This window comes from Tupaia chinensis, unplaced genomic scaffold (assembly GCF_000334495.1).
Source record: "Tupaia chinensis unplaced genomic scaffold, TupChi_1.0 Scaffold148734_1, whole genome shotgun sequence".
In the NCBI taxonomy this organism is placed as follows: Eukaryota; Metazoa; Chordata; class Mammalia; order Scandentia; family Tupaiidae; genus Tupaia; species Tupaia belangeri.
This window is the reverse complement of record NW_006208581.1, coordinates 81,874-94,917: the sequence shown is the minus strand read 5'-3', so window position 1 is coordinate 94,917 and position 13,044 is coordinate 81,874. Positions and strand designations below refer to the sequence as shown.

The 13,044-nt window shown below is 35.6% G+C and overlaps 1 protein-coding gene across 1 annotated transcript in view; it reads right to left on the bottom strand.

Annotated features, from left to right (window-relative positions):
• The window catches only part of ZDHHC15 (zDHHC palmitoyltransferase 15), a gene marked incomplete at its 5' end in the record, with an annotated part of 115,960 nt that overhangs the window by 70,097 nt on the left and 32,819 nt on the right, over window positions 1-13,044 (bottom strand). The window contains 4 exon segments of the mRNA XM_027769140.1: window positions 1-93; window positions 8,377-8,497; window positions 9,203-9,235; window positions 10,981-11,050. The exon segment at window positions 1-93 is cut by the window's left edge and continues 40 nt beyond it. Of these exon segments, the coding sequence (XP_027624941.1) occupies window positions 1-93; window positions 8,377-8,497; window positions 9,203-9,235; window positions 10,981-11,050 (317 nt within the window).

Below are 13,044 nucleotides of genomic sequence, written 5' to 3'. Positions count from 1 at the left end.
ACAAAAAAGAATCACAAGGCTGACAAAAAACATGCAGGCCACAAAGAGGAGAAAAAGGACATGGAACTTAGAGCGAACACTGGGCAGTTCCCCCTAGAAAAGAAATAATAAACAAACAAAACAAAAGATTAAAGTGGCAAAGCTTGGCTAGCTTTTTGAAATAGGTTAGTAGTTTTTCACATGTATAAAATGTCTAGCTGTGATTTAGATTAGATTTCATAACAAATTTTACAAAATGGTTTTTTTCTGTTGATGACGATGCCTTATTATGGATATATTCTCAGCCTACAGAGCCTAAAATGGATATTGAGTGCAGTTCAGTATCTCATAGAGTATATAATAAACTAACAAGAAAAGGGTAATGTGAAAAGGGTATACTAAGGCCATACTTGGCATGTAACCTGTTAAAGTTAACACTCCATTTAGTTTGAGGATTATGAATCATTGGCTAGAGACAATCTTTTCTTTTTAAGAGGCAATCTTTATGTAATTTATCCTCTTGACTCAAGGTAGGCTATCCTGGAATTTTCTTTTGTCATTGGTTTTGTTTGCTATAGGGGCATGTGTGAGAAATTACCCTCTGGGGGGATGGCTATTCCATTATCCCTTCACTCCTGGTCTCCTCTAGGGATTTTGGGCATGCATGCATGCATGTCCAGCCTGATTTTCAAGTCACTGGGTTAGGAACTCAAACCATGTAGCCAGCCATGGGGAATTCAGCCACCTTAACTACCATGCTACAGGTTGGCCCAATTCTGAAATTCTTTATATGTCACATTTCCTTGGACATATTTATGCTGAAAATGTCACACTAATATATGTAGGAAGCTAAAACACATAGGTAGAATTTTTTAATATCCTACCTTAAAAGTCATTATTAAGGGGAGTGGAACTTCACTTTCAAATGATCTGGTTCTAATCCAGTTTGGAAGGCAACACTTGGCAAGCTTGGATGGTTTAGATTTTCTCTTCTCTGAGAGGATATTTTTATTTACTTTTATGTACAAAAATATTGGGATTGCCCAAGGTGCATATATTTGAAGGCTGAAGATAGCGAAAATTAGTCAGTCAGATGCTTTCAGCTAAGAGGAAATTTGGGTGAAATTTATGTGGGAGCAGAACAGCCCAGGAATGGTGCCGATTATAATCTTGAAAGATACAATCCCAAATGTTTAAATCCTTAAAGATTAAAGTCCTTAAGGTCTAAAATCCCCAAAGTCACCATCCTGAAAGATTAAAATCCTGAATGTTAAAATTTTGAAAGCTGCAATCCTGAAAAATCACAATTCCCAGAGAATGTGAATATATTCTCTAAGGAGAACCATACCCTAAAAGACAAAACACAGCTATTCATCATGATGTATTACTTCAAAATACTGTATAGTTAATGATAGTGAAAGTTGGCCAGCTCTAATGGACCACCTTTGTACAACTGCCCATAATCTATTCCTGTAATACACTTTTTCATATGTCAATTTTATAATTATTTTGACATGTTTTAAATTTTATTCCCTACTACTTTAAATTATCAGCGTTACTTTTTACAATTTGTTATGCTATTTTTTGTCTTAAAAATGGTTTATGTATTTATTTTTTAAATTCTATTTTGTAATTTCTTATTTACATTTCATTGTGGATCCTTAAGGCATACAATACAGTTTTTCAGATCACTCATTCAGTGTATGATAATCAAATCAAGACTATTAGCATGTACATCTTTTCAACAAAGAACCTTACATTCTTATGTCTGTTAAGTCCTTTTTTTCCTGAGCCCCTCCCACCCACTTGCCACCACTAACTCTCTTCCCATACGGTCTCTGGTATCTACATTTGTCCTCTCTACTATTATGTTTTCAAATATTTCAATTTTTTCCCTAAAGTGTAGATATCTTTTATATATTGAGTGAGGATATACAGTGTTTGTCTTTTATAGTCTGGTTTATTTCACTTAGCATTAATTCTTCTATATTCATCCACTTTGTATCAAATGACAGAGTCCCGCTATTCTTTATGGCTGAGTAGTATTCCATAGCGTATGTGTGCCACATTTTAAAAACCTGGTCATCAGTTGTAGGGCACTTAAATTGATTCCATTGTGAACAATGCTGCAATAAACATGAATGTGCAAATGTCTTTCTGATTGAGTGTTTTGATATGTGTTTAATGTTTGTATCATTTCCAATACTGGAAGTACACATTGTATAAAGACTTTTAGAGAGTTCTAATTTATTTTATGCATTTTTTTTTTTTACAAATTTGAGTCCACAAAAATACTTTTTGTGAAAGTATCTTTTATGTATGTAAAAATGTTGAAACTTCCTCAGTCAATGATGTAATACTCTTCTTTTACATCTGCATTTGTGAGAGAAAATTTCTTGAAATGTTGGCTCTCAAGGTGACTGCATATACAGTCATGACCCATTACAATCTTTGATCAATCTCTTCAAAAACCTTAGTTTGTCTGTCATGATAGTTCAGATGACCAAAAGTTTTGTTTTATTTTAGATAGCAGACACATACACTTTCCATATAGAGAGACAGAGAGACAGATAAAGAGGGAAAGGAGAAAGTACTCTGCTCCCCAAGGTGAGTCACACCACAATCCTGCTCCCCAAGGGGAGTCACACTACAATCCTTTTTTCTTCATCTCTCCCTCTTTTCGAGATTTTGGGCATGTATGCACATACACCCAGTGTGTTTCTCAAGCTTCCAGGTCTGGAACTTGAACCTTGTGGCCATGTGAGATATAGCTGCCCATAGCCACCAGGTCTAAGGGCTGACCCAATGACCCAAGTTTTAAATCTAGGTGCACATAATTACCAGCCATAGTGATATACATTAATACATCTTACTGTTTGACTTATTTCTTTATGAATATATACCTTTTATACCCACGTGATTGTCATTAGTATATGAGTGTTTATGCTTGCAAAAATATGTATGTTATTATTGCTTATTTTATTGTGTAATGTACCTATGAAGTGTTCTGGTATTTTATTTTAGAGAGTCTTTTTTCTTTCTTTTTTTTTTTAGAGGTTTTTGCTATAGGGTGCATGCGCTCGCCAGACAGACAGAGAGAGACAGAGAGACAGAAAGCAAGAAATCACCCCCTAGTGGGGATGGCCACGCCGCAATCCCTTCACCTCCATTCTCCTTTTTTGGCCAGCACGCACACGCACCCAGTGTGAGTTTTAAGCCACTTCGTCCGGGACGTGAACCGCGATCGACTACATGGGAGTCCAGCGACATAGCCATTACGCTAACTGCTGGTCCCTAGAGAGTTTTTTTTTCTACAGAGTACACGTGCTCACCAGAGAGACAGAGAGAGACAGGAAATTCACCCTCCTGGGGGTGGGGTGGAATGGTCATGCTGCAATCCCTTCTCCTCCATTCTCCTCTCAGGATTTTGGGCGTGCACACACATGCACGCGGTGAGAGTTTCTAGTCTCTGGGTCCAGGACTCAAATCATGGTTGACCATGTGGGAATCCAGTGACATAACCATTATGTCATCTGCTGGTCCCTTCTGGTGTGTTTTTATATGTTTCTTAAGTAAATTCCTTTAAAAAATTAGACAAATATCTTTTAAAGAATTTCAAAAAATTACTTTTTCCAGAATTATAGTTTTGAGATTTTCTTCTTTCAGAATTTTAGACTTTAGAGAATTTATTTAGACTTTGGAATTTTGGTCTTTTTGGGATTTAAAAATTCAGAATTATGGCATTCAAGATTGTGTCTTTTGTGATTATGAACCAAACCTTCTGGCATATATCAAAGACTTCAACCTTCAGGAACCTTTATCTGAAACTCTCCTTTTGGAAATTCCATGAAGTCTTGACCTAAGTCCCCAAATCAAATTTGATTTATTTTTATTTTGAATTTATGAAAAAAGATTCCACAGTTCAATTTATAGTGTTTTTTGCCTGTGCTGGGTTTTTGTCTTCATAATCTATACTTTTTGAGTATGTAACTTTAAAATCTCACATTATTTGGCTTCTTATTTTTCACATTTAAATGGGGAATAGTAAATAGCTGGGCAAAAGGAACTATTATAACATCAGTCCACACTCTGTGTAACTGAGCTGGAAGTTTTTTTCCCCACCTACTCTTGCACAACTCTTTTCTGTCTGCTAAAGCAAATCTATTGTGTTGTCCCTTGATAGAGTTCTTAATATTAAACCTTTTTTGTTAGAAGAGCTGACAGCCCTATGTTCAAAAAATACCTTCTTTCAAAAGATAAACAACCTAAAGAAATCAAAGAAATAACCACCAGGATTAGTTCAGAGGAATACTGATAGAATAATGCTATTATTATTTTTCTATGATAATTCATAGCCTCTGTGAGAAGACTAATGGTCCAGTGTGGAAGGTGTGTAAGAGACATGAGACAAAGATCAATCAAAGTAGCTATTATTTAAGTTAATATTGAGAAGAGAGAAATGATCTGATGCTATTATGAATTCTTTATTCCAAAGGAGCTAAAGCTTCTCCATAGCAGAATCATAATGGGCAGCAGGACATAACATAGTGTGTAAGCCTAGGGTCAGGCTTAGCTTAAAATCCTGACTCTGAAATTTAAAAGTTGGATGATCCTGGGCAAGTCACTTAACTACTATGACCCTTAGTTAAATGATTTTTGAATGGGACTAATGATTCATGCTTTGCCTACTTCATGGTGTTGTGATGAGGATCAATGAGGTAATAGGTATTCAGATACTTTGAAAACTATAAAGTACTGTACACATAGAAACTGCTGTTCTTAGAAGCATGGTTTGTCTACTTGATATGTGACTTTAAAAACACAGGGAGTTTTCATGGGACCAGCAGTTAGCATAATGGCTATGTCGCTGGACTCCCACGTAGTCAACCACGGTTTGAGTCCTGGATCCGGTGACTTAAACTCACGCCGCGCGTGTGTGCGCATGCCCAAGATCCCAAGAGGAGAAAGAAGGAGAAGGGATTGTGGCGTGGCCATCCACCCTGGGGGGTGATTTCTCGCTTCCTGTCTCTATGTCGCTCTCTGTCTTTCTGGCGAGCGCACTAGCCCTACAGCAAATAAAACACTCTAACACACACACACACACACACACACACACACACACACACGGAGTGTTCATGTTATACTTTAAGGAGCAACTCAATCGAAACTGAGAAAGCTATCCCTAAAGCACACTAAAGTTCTCTTAGTTGGAGAGACTATAAAAAATATTTTCCTGAACTGTCAATGTCCTTGTCATTGTGAGGGCAAGCCAAGAAATGTTTCCCTGCCTCTTTTTTTTTTTTTTTTTTTTGAGAGAGGTTTTTGCTATAGGGCGTGTGTTCTCACCAGAAAGACAGAGAGATAGAGAGACAGAAAGCGAGAAATCACCCCCTGGGGGATGGCCACGCTGCAATCCCCTCTCCTCCATTCTCCTCTCAGGATCTTGGGAACGCATGCACATGCGCCCGGTGTGAGTTTAAGCCACCAGGTCTGGGACTCAAACCGCGGTTGACTACATGGGAGACCAGTGACATAGCCATCAGGCTAACTGCTGGTCCCGAGAAATGTTTCCTTGCCTCTTATGTTTCAGACACAGGCTAGTTTACTGTGGATTTTTTTAAAATGAGGGAATAGAAGAACCCACATTGTGTACTTATACTGTAAAAACATACAATGATTAAATGTAAATTCTTTAAAAAGTTAAAGAAATGAGGGAATATGAAAAGAACAGTGTTGTGTTCACCTCTGGCATTGCATATGAATACTGACACATTTTTGGTAATTAATTCATATCCAAAAATCATCTTTAAAGAGTGAAAAAACACATATATCACCTGGCTGACATTGTGGTATTTGATTACTGACTAGGAACGCTAAAGGGAAAATGTGTGAAATGCAATATTGTTCATTCTGCTATGAGGATAGAAGGTACTTCTTAAATAGCAGTCTACTGTGGTAAGGACCAAGAAAGGTCTGTAGTGAAGACTAAAGTTGACAATTTCCCTGCTGATTGAATGCAGCAGATTTTCTTCCCATTCAGGGTGGTAGCTCAGTATGTGGGTGGAATGCCAAATAAGTCATGTAAATGTGAGCAATAGATAGATCCTGTGCTATTTGGAAAGAGGACAAAGAGATGTCAAGATATGAAGCATGATGAAGCATTTCTTATTTGGGAAAAACTTATGAGAAAACTTCATTTCTGATTACACTTTTAGTTGTGTCTTTGAGTTGAAGATTTTCATATCCATTATATAATTCTTGATTCTGAAAGTTATTACCTATCTGAGTTGATTAAGTAAGTTGAAGAGAAAATGGAAAGTGTGCATCACAATAATTTTCTACACTAGCAGAGATCAAAGCACTAATTCATAGTTTAAATGTTTGCAGTAATTTAGTTCTCACTGCCTTGGCTTTCTTCTTTTCTCTCTAGTGTACTATAATCAATATTCTTGTCAAAAGATTTGTGTTCTTTACCTCTTGTTCCACCTCTTCATCTGAGGTGAGATATTTCTGTTATGTGGGCTCTTGTGCAATTCCCAAAGTAATAAAAAGAACTCAGTTCACATCTGTCTTTTGCTATTCAGATTCAGTTTGCATTAGCCATCAGCATGGATCTCTTACTGATTGTATTGAAACTGTAGAGAAGAGATATTGTCTGGAATCTATTGGCATGAAATAAAAAGAGAACATATCTCACTCTACATCTGTCGGATCGTGTACACAGATGAGGAATATTTGCCCTATTTTATGTTTGTAATAGATAGGATATGATTGATATCTTCAGGTAGAAAGATCGAGGTAGGATTATTTTTGAGATTTCATAATTATTGGAATCACATTTTAAAAGGTAAAGCACTTTCAAAACTTGTTTAATTTGATCTTGGCAATAAGCCAGTGAAGCAAGTAACAGAGCCAGTATTAGATTCCAGTTTTCCTAATTGTCAACTCGTATTTGGTATACAAAGTTTCAAATAGACCCAATTTCATTTTGATAATTTGTGAAGATGAATTACTATATCTTTCTAATAAGATTTTTGCAACTATTCTCTGGACAAGAAAATAGGAAGTATTTTCTAATAACAGAGAATTATTTTAGCCTTTTTATTAGTAAACTAAGGATTCAGAATTACTTTCAACATTTTTCAAATTTATAACTGGTAAGAAGCTGACTTTTAAAATTCAGTTGCAGAAATACATTGTAAAACCTGAGGTCTTAGGTTTAGATCCTTCAGGTGGATACCCAGTTCTTCCAGCCCCATTTGTTAAACAGATTTTCTTTTTCCCCACTGAATCGACTGGTGCCCATTGTCAAAAATCACTAGATTACATGTTTTGGGTTTTATTTCTGGGGTCTCTACTGTGTTCCATTGGTCTATATGCCTGTTTTTGTGCCAATACCATGCTGCTTTGATTATCACAGGTCTGTAATATATTTTGGGGTTGAGGAGTGAGATGCCTGCTACTCCACTCTTGCACAGTATTGCTCTGGTGATATAGATTTTAGTTATGATTCCAGACAAATTCTGATGGTTTTGTCTAAATATGTGAAGAATATCTTGGTAATTTGATTTGGATAGCATTAAATATGTAAACAATTTGACATTTTGATTGTTTTAATTCTTATAATCCAGGAACATGGGATGTCTTTCCACTTTTTTGTGTCATTTTAGATATCTTTTTTTAATTTTTCATAGTTTTCTTTTTAGAGGTCTTTTACTTCTTTGGTTAGGTTTATTCCTAGGTATCTTAAACTTTTTGTAGTGGTTGTAAATGGGATTGCTTTCTTCAATTCCATTTCTGTCTGCTGTTGATGTATAGAAATGCTATAGATTTTTGTATGCTGATTTTGTATCCTGCCACTTTATTGTACTCATTTATCACTTCTAGGACTTGTGTGTGCTGTGTGTGTGTATTCTTTTGGAGATATGAATATAATTGTATCCTCTACAAAGGGAGATAATTTCACTTCTTCTTTTTCTATCTGAATGCCTTTTATTTTATTCTCTTGTCTTATTGCACTGGCTAGGACTTCCACTACTATATTGAAAAGGAGTAAAGAAAGTGAATAGTTTTGTTTATTCCAGTTTTTAGTGGAAAAGCTTTAAGCTTTCTCCCAGTTAGTCAGTAAAGTATCGGTAGGGGTCAAGAGATTAGGTTACTGCCAGCCTTAGCAAAATTCTCAGGTATTACAGAAACTCGTTCAACTAGAATCTTTAAATAACAAGCACCTAACTCTCCGAGTATTCAACATAGAAAATTTGTTTTTAGTCCTTCCTTTCTGATTATTTCAGTATTAGCTATTTCCAAACATAAACATATGGGTTAAATGAAGTCACATATTGGACTGGGTATCCATTTTTTCTTGGGGATGGGATTCTTCAGGGTATTTTAACTTACTCTCCAGTACTTGATGACATAGCTGAAGACTGTGGTAGCAATGTACAGGCAGTAGAGAACAGAATAAGCTAAGAACTGAAGAAAGAATTTGTAGTTGGAAAATCCAATGCAGTTATTAACCCTAAAAAAAAAGAAACAAAAACTGACTTGAAATCAGGACCCATTGATTGAGAACACACTGAGCAAATAAAGCATGTTACTCCTGCTGCTTTATTATATGTTCTGTAGAAAACCAACAGAGATAGCAGTTCCTTCTCTCTCTCTCTCTCTTTTTAAATTTACAGGCAGAAACACCTGAGCTATCTAATAGTCATGGAATGTTTCCTGATACACCCAAGAAAACCTGGATTCTGGTTACTAAAATCCTATTATAGTCTTACTAGTTACACTTGTTTTAGCTATGGCATATTCTTTTTATAGTTAGGAGATTTTAGACTGGTTTTCTATGTTTGACATACAAAATTTGGAGAACAGCTGAATTTAACAGTCTAGAGCACACCATAGATCAAATCAGTTAGAAACTAAACTGAATTGAGTAATGTTGAAGAGGGGAAATATTTGTTCTGTGTTTAATTACTGTGTTCAATTGCTAAAGTTAATGGACAGGAGGTCATTAGCCTTCTGACCCCAGGAATTTATTACCAAACTTTTGGTAGTATATTTATTCTTGCTTTAAAATGTTGCCCCTCCCCTGACCCCCACACAAATACAAAGCCCAATGAATTATGGTATCAGAAACAGGCATGTTACAACTGTGCTTAGGAAAGTGGGTTTATTGAGCAGCTTTGACCCTTTTAGAGGAGAGAAATGAATCAAAGGGACATACCAAGGGCAATGATGGTCCATTTTTAATACACACCTATAAAAGGGACAAAATACAGTGTGATAAGTGAGGTTATGGAAATGAAGCAACAGCTCCTAATTGAACTCAAGTTTTTGCCAATAGTTTTGCATAGTTTCATTACGCCCATTGCCAGATTTCCATTACAGCTAACCAAAACCTGTTATGTCCTATTATGCCTAGGATGAAGTGATCACAATGACACTTTATAGGATGTGAAGTGTCCAACCCTTAAAAGTCCAACCCTTAAAAAGAACTGAGTGGGATACCAGCAGGTGGGTGTAGTGGTTAAGGCATTAGATTCCCACATGGGTGACTGAGGTTCAAGTCCTGGCAGCTTGAAACTCACACAAGGCATGTGTGCATGCATATTCAAAATCTGGAGAGGAAAATGGAGGAGAAGTGACTGCAGCATGACCATCTTCCCTGGGAGATGATTTCTTTCTTGTTTGTTTGTTTATTTATTTATTATCACCCCTGGGAGATGATTTCTTACTATCCCTCTCTTACATCTCTCTCTCCCTCCAGTGAGCACACATATCTCATGATTGAAACCTAAAATTAAGAGAATTGGATACTCCAGGATACTGATATAGATAATAGGTTTAAGATGTCTCTTTTCCTTTTATTCAATACTTGGTATAATGAGATACAAAAAAAATTGATATATCCTGTGTTTGAATCAAGAGTAAGAGAAATATGAGTAGAACAAGCATCAAAAAGAAAGGCATGAAGACTATATTAATATAAAAATGGGGTTTTACAAAGCTAAATCGCTTTAAGCAACATTGAGTGATAACACAAAATATAAAATGAATATTCATGCTTTGATACTAATATAAATAAATGATTGAATAAATAAGTAAATGAAGGAGAAGAGACAAATCTCCAGTGCAAAAGAATTCCAGATAATCCATGCAGATACTCTACCTTCAAGAAGAGGGAGCATAACTTCCCACTCCTTTAGTGTGCACATAGTGACTTCTTCCAAAGAGCACAGTATACAAAGGGGGGAGAATAACTTTACAGTGGAAAAACTTTACAAACACTACCTCAGCAAGATAATCCAGATCTACATGCAGTGATGTTTTTATGTACCCTTGATATGATGTAATGAGAATGGCATTTTTACCTCAATGGTCTTTCTCCCCAAATCACATTATTATAGTCTACTAATCATGAGAAAAACATCAAACCAAATTCTAATAGAGTGACATTCTGCAAAATACCTGACCATTATTCCTGAAAATTGTCAAGGTCATCAAAAACAAGTAAAGTCTGAGAAACTGTCACAGTGAAGAGGAACTAAGGAGACAAAATTACTAAACGTAATGTGGTATTCTGGAAGAGATTCTGGAACAGATAAATAACATGAGGGGAAAACTGAAAATTTAAATAAAATATTGACTTCACATAAAAACAACTTATTAACATTGGTTCATTAATTGTAACAAATGTACCATACTAATGTAACATGTTAATAATAGGAGAGACATAAGAACTATCTTCGCAATAAATCCATAAATCTAAGACTGTTATAAAGTAAAAAAGTTTATTTTTTAAATATGAATTTATTTTTCTTTCTTATTGTTAGAATAATTTAAATAATCATTATTCCTGTGAGAGTATTTGATATGTGCTCATTATGATTGAAAGAAAATGCTCTTTTCCAGGCATGGTTATGGTTTAGGCTTAGTTATTTTGTTGTTTAGGCAACCATCAGCAGTCAAGTGCATCTTAGGGAAAATATGGCTTTCACTTACATGGCACAGATAGAGCAATGGTGGCAGCGGTCTGGCTTGATCAGGTGGCACCGGTCACAGAATCGTACAGCTATAAGAAAAATAAAGTAGTTAGCATGTGGTAGGGTGCAATATGAGATTTTACTTCTTACTAATCTATCTTAATGGCTAGTTACACATTAACTACAGATGGTCAAATTCATCTCAAGCTGCCAAGCAAAATGCAGAATATATGGGAAAATCGTGGTATGTATTTTTTCCCCTTGTTGGATCAGCCTTGAAAGAACCTTTTAGAGGATGAAAGAAATGGGAAAATTTTAATATCTGGCTATCTGGTCATAATATTTGTATTATAAGACAAACTATTAGGTCATTGGGAAAGTCATGATGTATTTTTCTATGTTTTTCTATGTAAAAGTTTGTCATGGCTTTCCCAATGACCAAATATATTATCAATTGTTTAAGTGATCTTGAGAAATCATTTAGCTTCTGTTTACACCAACTTTCCTATCAAAAAGTTGCATGAGCTATATTCTACATGGCCAATGGTGTGGTTCAGATCATGGACCCAGGTGGCTTGAAAAACATGCCAGGCACATGTATGTGTGTGCCCCAAATTCCAAAAGTAGAGAAAGGTGGAGGAGAAGAGATTACAACATGACCATTCTGCATGAGGAGAGTTTTCTCATTCTCTCTCTTTCTCTCTCTCTTTGGCAAGCACATGTGCCCTCTGGCAAACTAAAAATAAAATAAAATTCAAACTCCTTACCAGGGTCTGCATCATCTGACTGCTGCCTATTTCTTCAAACTTATTTAATACCCTTCTACTTACTATGCTCCAGTAACACTTGCTACCTATCTGCACTTGTAATACTCCAAGCTTGCTCCTTTCCCAGGACATTTTATACTTCCAGTTCCTTCTGCTTCTTCTCTTTGCATGGGTGAGGTTAATTTTGTATGTCAGCTTGACTGGGTTATGAAGTGTCAGATTCTTGTATAAATATATCTGGGTTTGTCCATGAGAGTATTTCTGGAAGAAACTGGCATTTGAATCAGCAGATTGAGTAAAGTGCACTATCCTCCCCAATAATGATGGAGAGTCTCCTCCAAGTTGTTGAGGAAATGGATAAAACAAAAATGTGGAGGAAGGGAGAATTTGTTTTCTTTGCCTGACTGTATGAGATGGGACATCAGTCTCCTCCTGACTTCTGATTGGAATTTACATGTTCAGGTCTTCTGGTTCTTAGGTCTTTAGATTCAAATTGGAACTTACGCCTTTCTCCATCAGGTTCTCAGGCCTTTGGACGCAGACTGAAACTTACAGTATCAGTTCTTCTGGTACTCAGGTCTTTGAATTCTGACTGGAAATATGTTACTACCTTTCCTAGGTCTCCAGCTTGCAGATAGCAGTTAATGGGATTTCTCAGCTTCATAGTCATGTAAGCTAGTCCTTTGTAAAAAATTATATATTTATATAATATATAATTGTTATATAAATGTATTATATGTGGTATATGTTTTCCACACATATGAATATATGATATGTAGTACATAAATATATAATTATATACCATATATAATAATATATAGTAGACATAATAATGTATAATAAACCATATAATTATATATAAATAATATGAATTATATATATCATATATGAATTATATATGTAATAATATAGTATATAATTATATTATATTAAATATTATATATAGATAGAAATCTGGTGAATATGTATGGGAATGGATACTAAGAATGTGAAATAATTGTGGAAGAACATAAAGTTGGATCTGGCTGAACTTATTGATATGGGCCCACTAATGAGAGATTCTGCACTTAATGTTGCATCTCAGGAAGTGAGAAAGGGCTCCTAACTATTTGGTTGGTTGAAACATGAACCAAAAGGTGAATTGGAGTGAATTGGAAATGCTAGGCCTGCTTTAGTTTGATGTATTGAGTCGTCGGAAAACTCATGACATATTTTTCTATGTTTTTTTTTCCCTTCTTTTACTTATTTATTTATTTGATCATTGCTATATGTGCTTGCCGGAGAGACAGAAAGTGATAAATTAATCCCACAATGGG